The sequence below is a fragment of the Epinephelus fuscoguttatus genome, linkage group LG16 (genome assembly GCF_011397635.1).
Source record: "Epinephelus fuscoguttatus linkage group LG16, E.fuscoguttatus.final_Chr_v1".
NCBI lineage: Eukaryota > Metazoa > Chordata > Actinopteri > Perciformes > Serranidae > Epinephelus > Epinephelus fuscoguttatus.
The window spans coordinates 72,042-87,172 of record NC_064767.1 but is presented as its reverse complement, the minus strand read 5'-3'; the positions used below and the strand labels follow the sequence as shown (position 1 = coordinate 87,172).

The following is a 15,131-nucleotide window of genomic DNA, read 5'->3' as shown; positions in this document are numbered from 1 at the left end:
CCCGAGGTAAGGCTGACTCCCTTTACCGTTATCTCCTCCGCTCAGTTTACAGTTAGCATTAGCCGTTTTCTGATAGCTCTGAACAAACCGAAACTGTTCATAAACGGTCCGGTAATGGCCGGTATTAACGGGACCGTCCGGTCCGGTGGGTCAGGAGAACTCATCCGGGACTTCTGAAGGAAACCGAAAATTCCCGAACAAACTTACTTCCGGAATTGTAGACAGATTAGCTTCAGCTAAGCTAACGTTCGTCTGATCTGAACTTCAAATATCTGGTTAAATATTCATGTATTATTGTTTACTTGTTTCTGTTTATAGTTTTATATGACAACAGTACGTTATATAAAATATATGACTGAACAGTATACAGTGTGTTATATAAAATATATGACTATATATATATATATATATATATATATATAAACAGTATATTCCTAAGTGCTAATAGCGTAGACAACTGGACTTGCTTGTGTTTCTTGAAGATGTTTGGCCTCTCATCCAAGAAGCTTCTTCAGTTCTAAATGACTGATGACTGGTATGAAGTTGCAGGCTATAAACCCTGTGTGGATGGGAACCCTTGTAGAGTTGTAGGGGTCACGTGAGCTTTTAGTTTCAGAGTCGTTAAGGTCACAGTGTGAGTCGTTAGGGTCAGGTGGGACAGTATCTATGAACATTATACAGTGTGTTATATAAAATATATGACAGTATAACTACAGTGTGTTGTACAAAATATTTGACAGCATAAATATGAATTGTATAACTAGAGTGTGTTATATGAAATATTTGACAATATATGTATATTTACGGTGTATAACTGCTCCCTGACAGATGTACTACTATCGCTATGACAGTGGTGAGGTCAGCTGCTGCTACAAATACCTGATGTTCAGCTACAACATCATCTTCTGGGTGAGTCACACCTGTTCACATGTTCACTGAGCCTCGCAGCTGTTTCCTGTCTGCCTGTCAGTTAACATGGAAGTGATGTCAGTGGCATCCTGTGTGGTGGATGAGCAGGAAATATAAAGTCTTTCTCAACAGTCCGTCTTCTGCTGTGTTTCATTAGTAGTTCCACTCCCTTTCTGCTCTCGATGTTTTGTAACAGTATGAGTCACACTGGGACAGCGGACAGGGGACAGCGGGCAGGGGACAGCGGGCAGGGGACAGCGGACAGGGGACAGCGGGCAGGGGACAGCGGACAGGGGACAGCGGGCAGGGGACAGCGGGCAGGGGAGCAGCTGTACTCATCATGATGGAGCGTCAGTTTTTGCTCTTTATAAATCATCAGAACTACAACATGGCCATTACCTGCTCCAATTTGTGATGTCGTCTGTTTCAGAACGGACTCATTGTGATGATGTCACACAAATGGCATGTTTACAAACTTTATTTTATAATTTAGATCTCCTCATTCTTCACTGGAGTTTAATGTCACCGTCTCTGCTGTTGATGTATCGAATACATAACTGCAGTGCATTGTGGTAAATACAGATCTCCAATGGTCCGTTTCACAAAGTTAATTTAATATTTCACACAATGACTCTGATGGCGGCGGCGGGGATTTCCCCAAAGGGAAGTCAATAAGGGTGTGTTTGAGCACCAATGAAACACAGCCTTGTGTTCATGAATGTGTGTGAATGCTGGTCTCTGTTGGATTGGTCCGATCGCTGGTGTGTGTCTTTGTGTTCATGAATTGAAGTGAATGCTGCTCTCTGGATCAGTCTAATCACTGCTGTGTGTGTCTTCCTGTTCAGCTGGCTGGAGTTGCCTTTATTGCCGTTGGTTTCTGGGCATGGAGCGAAAAGGTCTGAACTGTTTAAATTTTATACATGATATTTATTATCACATGATGTTCATATGTAGAAGTTCCACCTCCTGAACTGGTTTGAACTGGTCTGATGTGGTTTACAGGGAGTCCTGTTGGATCTGACCCAGGTGACTCGGCTGCATGGCTTCGACCCGGTCTGGTTGGTCCTGGTGGTGGGTGGAGTCACCTTCATCCTGGGCTTCGCTGGCTGTGTGGGAGCTCTGAGAGAAAACATCTGCCTGCTGAAGTTTGTACGTTAAAAACATGTCTGCTGAAGTTTGTACATAAAAACAGAAGTTTGTACGTTAAAAACATCCATGGAGCTATATGTAAGAAATCTAAAGCAAATAGTCGTAAAATCATCCTAATATGTCACAGAGACTAAAGGCCAAAACACACCGGCGCCGTACGACGCGCGTCAAAACAGCCGCCCCCATTATTTTCTATTTACAAACCCACACTGGCGGCGGCTCGACGGCACTTTACGCTATTGTCCTATTTTTCCAGCGTCGGCGCCCTTGAAAAAGCACTATTTTGTACTTCCCAGCTCTTGCGGACTGGAGTGTGCAATAGAAATCCGGTTGACGCCCTGCAGCGTGACGCTTTTTTGTGTGTGTTGGGGTGGCACTTGACTCGCGTCAATGACGCCGCCGTCATGTGATGCCGCCGGTGTGTTTTGGCCTTAACATACTGATCTCACCGACAACAATAGTACAGCCAGAATATTCACATTTAAAAAACATTTTTACAGTCTGCAAATCATGTTTATGTTTTTAATTTGTGTTTTGTCCTGTTGGGCCACCCACCACCGTCACACAGTCAGTAGAGTCTCAGCATCAGTTACAGTTAAGACTGTGCAACAGCAGCACGGCAAGCAGCATTAGCAGTGTCCCGGTACATAGCATTAGCAGCCGGCTCCTCCGCAGCTGTATCCCGGCAGCAGCGTTAGCAGCAGAGAAGCCGGACTTGCTCGAATGGTCCGCTGGAAAACTGAAGGTCAAGGATGCGGCCCGTGGGCAAACAAATCAGTCTCCAGCGTGCCGCTGCCCAGCAACTTCGAATTTATAGGGGATGGGGGGCGGACACGACTCGCGGCAGTATTTTGAATTTGAGTGCAGTAACCGTTTTGGCCACATTCTTACATACAGCGCCTTTAAGAACATGTTTGCTAAAGTTTGTATGTTGAAAACATGTCTGCTGTAGTTTGTATGTTAAAAACATGTCTGCTGTTCGTTAAAAAATGTGTTTGCTGACGTTTGTATGTTAAAAACATGTCTGCTAAAGTTTGTACATTAAAAACACAAAAGTTTGTACGTTAAATATCTGTCTGCTGAAGTATGTACATTAAAAACACCAACGTTTATGCGTTAAAAACACATTTGCTGGTGTGTGTACGTTAAAAACACGTTTTTATGTTACCAATATGTCTGCTGGAGTTTGTACATTTAAAACAAAAAATTGTTCTGTTTTGTTCCACATTAAGTTGGTTCTTGTGGTTTCTCTTCAGTTCTCCGGAGTGATTGGATTCATCTTCTTCCTGGAGCTGACGGCAGCAGTTCTGGCGGTGGTTTTTCAGAGTCAGGTCAGAGAGTGGATCAACGAGTTCTTCCTGGCAAACGTCAGAGCTTACAGAGACGACATCGACCTGCAGAACCTCATCGACTCTCTGCAGAGGATGGTACGTCATCACTGTCTGTGTGTGCTAGCTACAGGTTCTTCAATTACGGGTTCTTCAACTGCAGGTTCTTCAACAACAGGTTCTTCAACTACGGGTTCTTTATCCCCGGGTTCTTTAACTACAGGTTCTTCAATTACGGGTTCTTCAACTATTAGTTCTTTAACTATAGGTTATTCAACTACAGGTTTTTAACTACGGGTTCTTTAACAGAACCACTGCTGTGGAACAGAAGCAGAACCACTGCTGTGGAACAGAAGAACACTTAGTTAACCCTTAAGTGTCTTGTTATTTAACAGAACCACTTCTGTTGAACACAAGAACCCTTAGTTAACCCTTTAGTATCCTGTTCTTTAACAGAACCACTGCTGTTGAACACAAGAACACTTAGTTAACCCTTAAATATCCTGTTATTTAACAGAACCACTTCTGTGGAACAGAAGAACCCTTAGTTAACCCTTTAGTATCTTGTTCTTCAACAGAACCCTTACTCAACCCTTTAGTATTCTGTTCTTTAACAGAACCACTGCTGTGGAAAAGAAGAACTCTTAGTTAACACTTTAGTATCCTGTTCTTTAACAGAACCACTGCTGTGGAACAGAACAACCCTTAGTTAACCCTTAAGTATCTTGTTCTTTAACAGAACCCTTAGTTAACCCTTTAGTGTCTTGTTGATTAACAGAACCACTGATGTGGAATAAAGAACCCTTAGTTATCCGTTAACTATCTTGTTCTTTACCAGAACCCTTAGTTAACCCTTAAATACTCTGTTCTTTAACAGAATCACTGTTGTAGAACAGAAGAACCCTTACTTAACCCTTTAGTATCCTGTTCTTTAACAGAACCACTGCTGTGGAGCTCAGGATCCGGATGACTGGGATCTAAATAATTACTTCAGCTGTAATGGAACCCATCGCAGCAGAGAGAAGTGTGGCGTTCCATTCTCCTGCTGCAATACTGATCCTGCTGTGAGTTTATCATCGATCAATATTCATCAATAAACATCATTGGTTACTGCACCAACATAACAACATAATAAGTTTTATTGACATTATTTGTGTTCCACTAAAGAACAGTTTGTGTTTGTTCCAGGACTCGGTGGTGAACACTCAGTGTGGCTACGATGTCAGAAACAGACCGAAGGTGAGGTTACTTCCTGTTCTTTAAATATAACTTCCTGTCAGCATGTTGGTATGGGTGTGTCTCTACAGGTACAGGTAAGACAGTGAGTTCTAATCCAGGAAGTGTAGTTTTTAAAGGGTCATCATTAAACACTGCACAGGTGTGGAACCCCTTCTCAATGTGACAACACAGTGACATCATGATGACATCACAGAGACAAGGAGGAGTTAGAGTGAAGATGACCTGAAGTTAAATGTAGCCTGACTGTTCTTTAACATATCTGATGAGTGTTGGTAACAGAAATATGTCACCAGCCTTTTAACAAGAACATGATTAATGTTTTTTAATGTTCTAATGAAAACATGTCATTAAACTGTTTATGAGAACGTGAATGTTGTCAACGTTTTAACTTGAAGTTCTCCTGGTTCTTGTACAGAGAGAGTGGAGTGATCATATCTACACTAAAGGTTGCATCATTGCGTTGGAGGACTGGTTACCAGGGAACCTTTACACTGTGGCCATCGTGTTCATCGTCATCTCTCTGCTGCAGGTACACAGCTCCCTCAGTACACAGCTCCCTCAGTACTCAGCTCCCTCAGTACACAGCTCCCTCAGTACTCAGCTCCCTCAGTACTCAGTTCCCTCAGTACTCAGCTCCCTCAGTACTCAGCTCCCTCAGTACACAGCTCCCTCAGTACACAGCTCCCTCAGTACTCAGCTCCCTCAGTACACAGCTCCCTCAGTACTCAGCTCCCTCAGTTCTCAGCTCCCTCAGTACTCAGTTCCCTCAGTACACAGCTCCCTCAGTACTCAGCTCCCTCAGTACACAGCTCCCTCAGTTCTCAGCTCCCTCAGTTCTCAGCTCCCTCAGTTCTCAGCTCCCTCAGTACTCAGCTCCCTCAGTTCTCAGCTCCCTCAGTACACAGCTCCCTCAGTACTCAGCTCCCTCAGTACTCAGCTCCCTCAGTACTCAGCTCCCTCAGTACTCAGCTCCCTCAGTACACAGCTCCCTCAGTACTCAGCTCCCTCAGTACACAGCTCCCTCAGTACTCAGCTCCCTCAGTTCTCAGCTCCCTCAGTACTCAGCTCCCTCAGTACTCAGCTCCCTCAGTACTCAGCTCCCTCAGTACACAGCTCCCTCAGTACACAGCTCCCTCAGTTCTCAGCTCCCTCAGTTCTCAGCTCCCTCAGTACTCAGCTCCCTCAGTACTCAGCTCCCTCAGTACACAGCTCCCTCAGTTCTCAGCTCCCTCAGTTCTCAGCTCCCTCAGTACACAGCTCCCTCAGTACTCAGCTCCCTCAGTTCTCAGCTCCCTCAGTACACAGCTCCCTCAGTACACAGCTCCCTCAGTTCTCAGTTCCCTCAGTACTCAGCTCCCTCAGTTCTCAGCTCCCTCAGTACACAGCTCCCTCAGTACACAGCTCCCTCAGTTCTCAGCTCCCTCAGTACTCAGCTCCCTCAGTACTCAGCTCCCTCAGTACACAGCTCCCTCAGTACTCAGCTCCCTCAGTTCTCAGCTCCCTCAGTACACAGCTCCCTCAGTACACAGCTCCCTCAGTTCTCAGTTCCCTCAGTACTCAGCTCCCTCAGTTCTCAGCTCCCTCAGTACACAGCTCCCTCAGTACACAGCTCCCTCAGTACTCAGCTCCCTCAGTACACAGCTCCCTCAGTTCTCAGCTCCCTCAGTACTCAGCTCCCTCAGTACACAGCTCCCTCAGTACTCAGCTCCCTCAGTACACAGCTCCCTCAGTACACAGCTCCCTCAGTTCTCAGTTCCCTCAGTACTCAGCTCCCTCAGTTCTCAGCTCCCTCAGTACACAGCTCCCTCAGTACACAGCTCCCTCAGTTCTCAGCTCCCTCAGTACTCAGCTCCCTCAGTTCTCAGCTCCCTCAGTACTCAGCTCCCTCAGTACACAGCTCCCTCAGTTCTCAGCTCCCTCAGTACTCAGCTCCCTCAGTACTCAGCTCCCTCAGTTCTCAGCTCCCTCAGTACACAGCTCCCTCAGTACTCAGCTCCCTCAGTACACAGCTCCCTCAGTTCTCAGCTCCCTCAGTACACAGCTCCCTCAGTACTCAGCTCCCTCAGTTCTCAGCTCCCTCAGTACACAGCTCCCTCAGTACACAGCTCCCTCAGTTCTCAGCTCCCTCAGTTCTCAGCTCCCTCAGTACTCAGCTCCCTCAGTACTCAGCTCCCTCAGTACTCAGCTCCCTCAGTACTCAGCTCCCTCAGTACTCAGCTCCCTCAGTACTCAGCTCCCTCAGTTCTCAGCTCCCTCAGTACACAGCTCCCTCAGTACACAGCTCCCTCAGTTCTCAGCTCCCTCAGTACTCAGCTCCCTCAGTACTCAGCTCCCTCAGTACTCAGCTCCCTCAGTACTCAGCTCCCTCAGTACTCAGCTCCCTCAGTACTCAGCTCCCTCAGTACTCAGCTCCCTCAGTACTCAGCTCCCTCAGTTCTCAGCTCCCTCAGTACTCAGCTCCCTCAGTACTCAGCTCCCTCAGTACTCAGCTCCCTCAGTACTCAGCTCCCTCAGTACTCAGCTCCCTCAGTACACAGCTCCCTCAGTTCTCAGCTCCCTCAGTTCTCAGCTCCCTCAGTACACAGCTCCCTCAGTACTCAGCTCCCTCAGTACTCAGCTCCCTCAGTACACAGCTCCCTCAGTACTCAGCTCCCTCAGTACTCAGCTCCCTCAGTACTCAGCTCCCTCAGTTCTCAGCTCCCTCAGTACTCAGCTCCCTCAGTACACAGCTCCCTCAGTACTCAGCTCCCTCAGTACTCAGCTCCCTCAGTTCTCAGTTCCCTCAGTACTCAGTTCCCTCAGTACTCAGCTCCCTCAGTACTCAGCTCCCTCAGTACACAGCTCCCTCAGTACTCAGCTCCCTCAGTACTCAGCTCCCTCAGTTCTCAGTTCCCTCAGTACTCAGTTCCCTCAGTACTCAGCTCCCTCAGTACACAGCTCCCTCAGTACACAGCTCCCTCAGTACTCAGCTCCCTCAGTACTCAGTTCCCTCAGTATTCAGAATAGGTACTGCAACAGTACTGTCTCTGTAAAAGTACTGAGGACTGTTTCAGTTATTGTTGGTCTGTAGTTGTCTGTCTGGGCTGGTCTGTGCTGGTCTGTACTAGGGCTGGACGATTAATCGAATTTTAATCATGATTTCGATTTTGGCTTCTCACGATCATAAAAACATTATAATCGAAGAAAAACGATAGGAATGCACCATCATTCTGTAACTGAATATATTCGGCTGAATATTGCAAAAAAACACACATTCGGTATTCGGTGGAATAAGTTAAAAGCAAGGCTGAATAATAGCGGCGTGTTTTGATAACTCAATCAAACAGCGTGCCGTGATGGGCAGAGTAAAATGTCGGCAGTGTGGCGATCCGCCCGTCACGGCACTCGCATTTGCGACTAAAAATAGTTTTGAGCGAGCAAAATAGGCTTAAATCATTCAGCACACTGTGCGAGCAGCCTACAGATTTCAACCAGCAGCAGAAACGAAAGGCGAATCCCACCGATTGTGGGTTGAACGGGGGTCACAGACACAGACAGTAACGTTAATGTATTTCTGTCAATTACGGCGGCCATCGGCTTACCGGCGACGGAGAAGTCGGCTCCAATAATATCCTCTTCTTGGCGTCATGACTGCCCAGAAGTACCTGAACAGCCGAGCCAGCCGAACACAGACCATACGTGATGTGTCAGAGGAGAAACGAGCTGTTCACATTTCTCTCTTTGTGGCAGGTAACGGCCCACAAACCTCACTGCACTTTAGGGACTGTTCTTTACTTGTCAGGGGAGGAGGGTGGCTGGTTGATTTTTATTTTATTTATTTATTTTATTTCAATCCCCCCTATGTTAATCACTTATTGATGCTGTTTTTGAAGTATGAATAAGTCAATAAGTAATTTATTCCATTGAAATATCATTGATGTATTATAGAAAAGTGATTTATCTTTTTATAAATGACAAAAGGCACATCTGCCTCATTTTCGCTGTGGTATCATGATACTACTCAGAACCATGATATTTTCATTGGTATCGCACAGTGGGTCCCAATTTTGGTACCGTGACAACACTAATCTGGAGGGGTTCATCTGCAAAAACTAATGAAAAACTAAATAACGATATTCAGTATTCGGTACTCGGTATTCGGCCAAGCATTTAATATTATTCGGCTTCGGCCACAAATTTTGATTTCGATGCATCCCTAAAAAACGATTAATGCGCCGCACGGCACGGCGTGTATGTAGGTTCCTGTGCTGGAAAAGCACCATGAATGCACCTGTGTTATGTGCAGCAGCAGCAGCAAGCGTGTGACGTGTGTGGATCAATAATATGTGGAGCGAGCGATTGAGAACATGGCAGAAAGGCAGCCTTTGGTTGAGAAGAAAGGTAGGACAACTTCAGTCATCTGGAAACATTTTTGCTTCAAGTTGACAGACGTTGAGCAAAAGTAAATTGTTTGCAAAGTTTGTCATGCTGTCGTGTCTACCCCCCAAGGCAACACGACCAACTTATTCAATCATTTAAAGTTCAGCCATAAAGCGGGCTATGACCAGGTGATAAAGGAGCAAAAAAGTTTAAGCTTGTCAGCCAGCGCCACTGCAACACAGTCTTCCATTAACAACACTCTTTACAATGACGTCCCATATCCCACCACCTCCCGCAGACATCAAGACATAACGGAGGCTGTGACATTTATGCTAGCAAAGGACATGTGCCCCATCAGTACCATAAGCAACCCAGGATTCAAGACACTTGTTTGTTTGGCCGTGTTATTAGTGTTTTTTGCATGTTGTAAATTTTGCAAGTTGTGCAGGAGTGCAAGTAGATTGGGTATTTATTTTTGTTTATTGTTTTTATTGCTATTATTATTTTAATTTACTATTATTATTTTTCTTTTTCTTTTTCTTTTACTTGTTTACTTGTTACTAATTTATTTCTGGCTGTTCTTTTAAAGCCATAGTTGGTAATGTTGGAGAGCTAGCAAGATTTGAAAGCGGCATCTCCTCTAAGCTCCACCCCCTCCTCCCCCTCCCGTCAGTGCTCCGTCCAAAGCCACGAGCCCAGACATGCCTGAACGTGCATCATGAGTCAGCAGAGCAGAGGAGAGCCGAGTAAAATAACAAATCCCCTCTGCATCACTTTTCAGGCCCTTCAGCTCCCTCAGTTGTCTCCGCCGTTCAAAAGCTGCACCGATGTTGATGTCTGGTTTGTCCTCTCACTTTATCCAAAGCCTTTTTCGTCGCAGCCTTTTCTGCCTCCACATTTCTTTTCTCAGCCTGTTTAGCGGGACGAGCCGTTACAAGTAACGCTGAAAGTGGTACTTTTGGCTGCATTTTCTCTGCCATTGTTCAGCAAACTCCTGCTAACTCAGTAATTCTGCTGAGCAGTGTGCTGAATATTTCCGGCGAAGTTATATTTAAAGTTGAGTTTTGGTGGTTCCATAAATACTCAAGTTTTGAAATCAGTGAATAATCGTGTTTATTAATCGTGATTTCAATATCAAAATAATCGTGATTATTGTTTTTGCCATAATTGTCCAGCCCTAGTCTGTACCGATCTCTAGTGGTCTGTAGTGGTCTGTACTGGTCTGCACTGGTCTGTAGTGGTCTGTATTGGTCTGCACTGGTCTGTAGTGGTCTGGTCTGGTCTGTAGTGCTCTGTACAGGCGTGTAGTGGTCTGTACTGGTCTGTGGTGGTGTGTACTAGAGTTGGGCGATCTTGTCCATATCCTATCGTCCTATCGCCATCTAGTGAAATCGCCGATGAACGATGTCATTGCCGGGGTGGGGGGGGGGGTCATTACGTGTCGCCGCTGAAACGTTCACTTATAGCCTCTGTTTGGCGTTTGAGCAGCTTTATAAAACTCTTGAACATGTAGGGGCTCCTTAATTAGCAAGTTGACTTTACATAGACGGCATATCTTTTCAGTTTCTCCTGACATTGTCTTGTTTGGTTTGTTCACCACTCTGCGACATGCGCGTTAAGGCCCAAACATACTCAGGCGGAACGGATTCCGCGGAGCCTTGTGCGGCCTCAAAGCGGACGTCCGCAAGCCCTGTGCTCGCAAAGCTCAGATTTTACGACTGCGCGGACTCCGCTCCGCGCACCAGTGACTGCTCGGCGTGTATTTTTCACATCGCGGGGATTTTTCACGGACATTTTTACAGGAAACTACAACGCAGAAGTGCGCTTGACTATGAAAGCCTGAATGACTGCAGACATTCCTCACGGAGTCCGCTCTGCTTACAGTACGCCCGAGTATGCTTCTGTCGAGTGGGCGGAGGCGTTGATCCCCCCCACCCTCCGCTCTCTCACTGAGCAGCCTCCCTCTGTTTCCTCTCACTCAGCCTTGTTCAGCGTCGATCTTGTCAGCATGCTCCACACACGCGCTGCCCCCCCCCCCCCCCCCACACCTCGCGATTGCATTGTCATTTAAAAAAGACATCGTGAAACAACCCTTCTATCGCCGATGGGCGATTGGATCGCCCATTGGCACAACCCTAGTGTGTACTGGTCTGGTCTGTAGTGCTCTGTACAGGCCTGTAGTGGTCTGTTCTGGTCTGTGGTGGTGTGTTGTGAACCTGACTTGTGTGTTTACTTGTGAACAGATGGTGGGGATCTACCTGGCCCGGACGCTGATCTCCGACATCGAGAAGGTCAAATTCAGCTACTGAAATGACGATTACGGGGGTGCAGTCCCCTGAAACCGGGGGCGTGGACTCTGCAAGGTGTTACTGGACCAAGTTCCCTCCATCAGATGTGCCTTCCTCTTCTTCTTCTTCTTCTTCTTCTTTCTCTGTGTCTGCCTTTAGCCACCTTTGGCTAACCTTGTGACGTTGTGTTGGACCTCTGAGAATGTTCTGTTGATTATGTCACATGTCATGAGACCAATGAGCTTCTACACCAAATTGCCTTTTCTACTGTTCATCAGACCAGAGTGACCTTTGACCTGTTCAATGTCCAGTGCCTCCTTCATCATCACCATCATTGTCATTAAAATCATCGTCATCATCATCATCATCATCATCATCATCACCATGCTCAGGTTTCTGCTCCGTTTACAAGAGGAGTTAATCAATGACTGAACTGATCAGTTGATCATTAAAATGTGATCAATAACTGATCGTCTAATCATTGATGTAGTTTCAGATGAATCAGTGGAAGGGGCCAGGGCCAACGACAGTCAGAATCAGCGTTTATGAAATAAAATGGTGGACTGTTCCTTTGAACACTTTCTGCTTCAGGTCATATGATCACGTTTAAATTTTATTGACACTGGATTCATGTTAATGAGCTCTGAATGAATAATGTTTCTTTTGTTAAAATGTTTTGTATGAATAAAGTTTTCAGGATGTTTGAGCCAATCAGAACAAACTGTCACTGTTTCTTCTTCTCTGTTCATCAGTTATCCATCATTGATTATTGGTTATTGATCCTTGATCCCTGATTATTGATCAGTTTTTGAAGGGACTGATTGTTGTTTTATAAAGTGAATATTTGTTTTTTTATATTGGTCTAAATAAAGTTTGGTCTGAAACAGTTTGTATGTAAATGTTTGATTATTGATCTGATTAGTCTGATTGATTACAGTCTATAAACAGTAATGACATCGAGTTTCTTCTCTGAGTTTAAGTTTGGATTTGACTTCCTGTCAGTGTGAAATATAAACGAACGCTGTGATGTCACATCTTTGGATTTTATTATTTTCATTTGACTTAACAATCATCAGTGACACAAATGATTTGATGATGTTGATGTGTCAGAAGAGCTTCATCATTTAACAGCATCATCAACATTGTTCCTTATCGTCAACTCGTCACCATGACGACAGCTGAGTGAGTGATGTCATCACCAGTCAACAGGCTCGTTGGATACGACACAGACCTGCACAGATTCAATCACCTCACAATGCATGCTGGGTACTTTTGTGTCCGACTTCATCCCGACTCGCTCTGAGGTCACACAAAAGTGGCGGCAGCCGCAGTTTTTGGACCCACAGCATGATGGGAAATGCCTGGCTGTCACCTGATCTGACAAGTGATTGGTTCAGATGTTGTTTTATATTTATTTTTTATTTTAATTGAATTTCAGAAATTTAAATTTGATTTGATTTTAAGTTTTATTCTGTTGAAACATGTCACTGATCACAGACTGAATCTATTCATCATAAACTAAACAGTCTGATGGACATTTGTGTGCTCATTATTTAAGTATTAAATATCAATCTACTAACATCTGTACAGATGTGAAGCCCTGACTGTGTCTGACTGTACCTGATTATATCTGACAGGACCTGACTATCTGATTGTAGCTGACTGTATCTTACTGTCTGACTGTACGTGACTGTACGCGACTGACTGTATCTGACTGTACCTGTCTGTGTCTGACTGTAACTGACTGTACCTGTCTGTGTCTGACTGTACCTGACAGGCTGACCATACCTGACTGTATCTGACTTTACCAGATTATACCTGACTGTACCCGACGGTAACTGACGGTATGACTGTATGACTGTACCTGACTGACTGATCATACCTGACTGTATCTGACTTTACCAGATTGTACCTGACTGTACCCGACAGTACCTGACTGTATGACTGTACCTGACTGTATGACTGTAACTAACTGTATCTGACTGTAACTGATTGTATCCGACTGTACCTGACTGTATCTGACTTTACCAGATTGTACCTGACTGTATCTCACTGTACCTGACTGTATGACTGTGTCTGACTGTACCTGACTGGATCTGACTGTATGACTGTGTCTGACTGTACCTGACTGGATCTGACTGTATGACTGTGTCTCACTGTACCTGACTGTACCTGACTGTATGACTGTATCTAACTGTATCTGACTGTAACTGATTGTATCTGACTGTACCTGACTGTATCTGACTTTACCAGATTGTACCTGACTGGATCTGACTGTATGACTGTGTCTGACTGTACCTGACTGTATGACTGTACCTGACTGTATGACTGTGTCTGACTGTGTCTGACTGTACCTGACTGTACCTGACTGTATGACTGTACCTGACTGTATGACTGTGTCTGACTGCACCTGACTGTACCTGACTGTATGACTGTGTCTGACTGTACCTGACTGGATCTGACTGTCTGACTGCATCTGACAGTACCTCACTGTAACTGACTGTATGGTTGTGTCTGTACCTGACTGTACCTGACTGTATGACTGTGTCTGACTGTACCTGACTGTCCTGACTGTCTGACTGGATCTGACTGTACCTCACTGTACCTGACTGTATGACTGTGTCTGACTGTACCTGACTGGATCTGACTGTCTGACTGTATCTGACTGTACCTGACTGTATGACTGTACCTGACTGTATCTGACTGTCTGACTGCATCTGACTGTACCTCACTGTACCTGACTGTATGACTGTACCTGACTGTACCTGTCTATGTCTGACTGTGTCTGACTGTACCTGACTGACTGACCATACCTGATTGTATCTGACTTTACCAGATTGTACATGACTGTACCCGACGGTACCTAACTGTATGACTGTCCCTGACTGTATCTAACTGTATCTGACTGTAATTGATTGTACCTGACTGTATCTGACTGTACCTGACTGTATCTCACTGTACCTGACTGTATCTGACTTTACCAGATTGTACCTGACTGTATGACTGTAACTGACTGTACCTGACTGGATCTGACTGTGTCTGACTGTACCTGACTGTATGACTGTACCTGACTGTATCTGATTGTTGCTGACTGTACCTGACTGACTGACCATACCTGACTGTATCTGACTTTACCAGATTGTACCTGACTGTACCCGACGGTACCTAACTGTATGACTGTACCTGACTGTATCTAACTGTATCTGACTGTAATTGATTGTACCTGACTGTATCTGACTGTACCTGACTGTATCTGACTTTACCAGATTGTACCTGACTGTATGACTGTAACTGACTGTACCTGACTGGATCTGACTGTGTCTGACTGTACCTGACTGTATCTGACTGTACCCAACAGTACTTGACTGTATCTGATTGTCGCTGACTGTATCTGACTGTGTCTGACTGTACCTGACTGTACCCAACAGTACTTGACTGTATCTGATTGTCGCTGACTGTACCTGACTGACTGACCATACCTGACTGTATCTGACTTTACCAGATTGTACCTGACTGTACCCGACGGTACCTAACTGTATGACTGTACCTGACTGTATCTAACTGTATCTGACTGTAATTGATTGTACCTGACTGTATCTGACTGTACCTGACTGTATCTCACTGTACCTGACTGTATCTGACTTTACCAGATTGTACCTGACTGTATGACTGTAACTGACTGTACCTGACTGGATCTGACTGTGTCTGACTGTATCTGACTGTACCTGACTGTATCTCACTGTACCTGACTGTATCTGACTGTACCTGACTGTACCTGACTGTATCTGACTTTACCAGATTGTACCTGACTGTATGACTGTAACTGACTGTACCTGACTGGATCTGACTGTGTCTGACT

General features: G+C 45.3%; 1 protein-coding gene across 1 annotated transcript; it reads left to right on the top strand.

The window, feature by feature from the left end:
• Positions 1–788: 788 nt before the first annotated feature.
• On the top strand, positions 789–12,165 carry tspan14 (tetraspanin 14). The gene is made up of 8 exons (XM_049600042.1): positions 789–909; positions 1,755–1,805; positions 1,912–2,058; positions 3,315–3,485; positions 4,325–4,450; positions 4,575–4,625; positions 5,041–5,154; positions 11,228–12,165. The coding sequence occupies exons 1-8, from the start codon at positions 829–831 to the stop codon at positions 11,291–11,293; spliced, it is 807 nt and encodes a 268-aa protein (XP_049455999.1). The 5' UTR covers positions 789–828; the 3' UTR covers positions 11,294–12,165.
• Positions 12,166–15,131: the final 2,966 nt, after the last annotated feature.

Excerpts from the sequence above, each read along its gene's own strand:
- tspan14 (XM_049600042.1), top strand. The coding sequence starts at position 829 with ATGTACTACTATCGCTATGACAGTGGTGAGGTCAGCTGCTGCTACAAA. Across the intron at positions 3,486-4,324 it reads TCGACTCTCTGCAGAGGATG|AACCACTGCTGTGGAGCTCA; the intron begins GTACGTCATCAC and ends GTTCTTTAACAG. Across the intron at positions 4,626-5,040 it reads ATGTCAGAAACAGACCGAAG|AGAGAGTGGAGTGATCATAT; the intron begins GTGAGGTTACTT and ends GTTCTTGTACAG.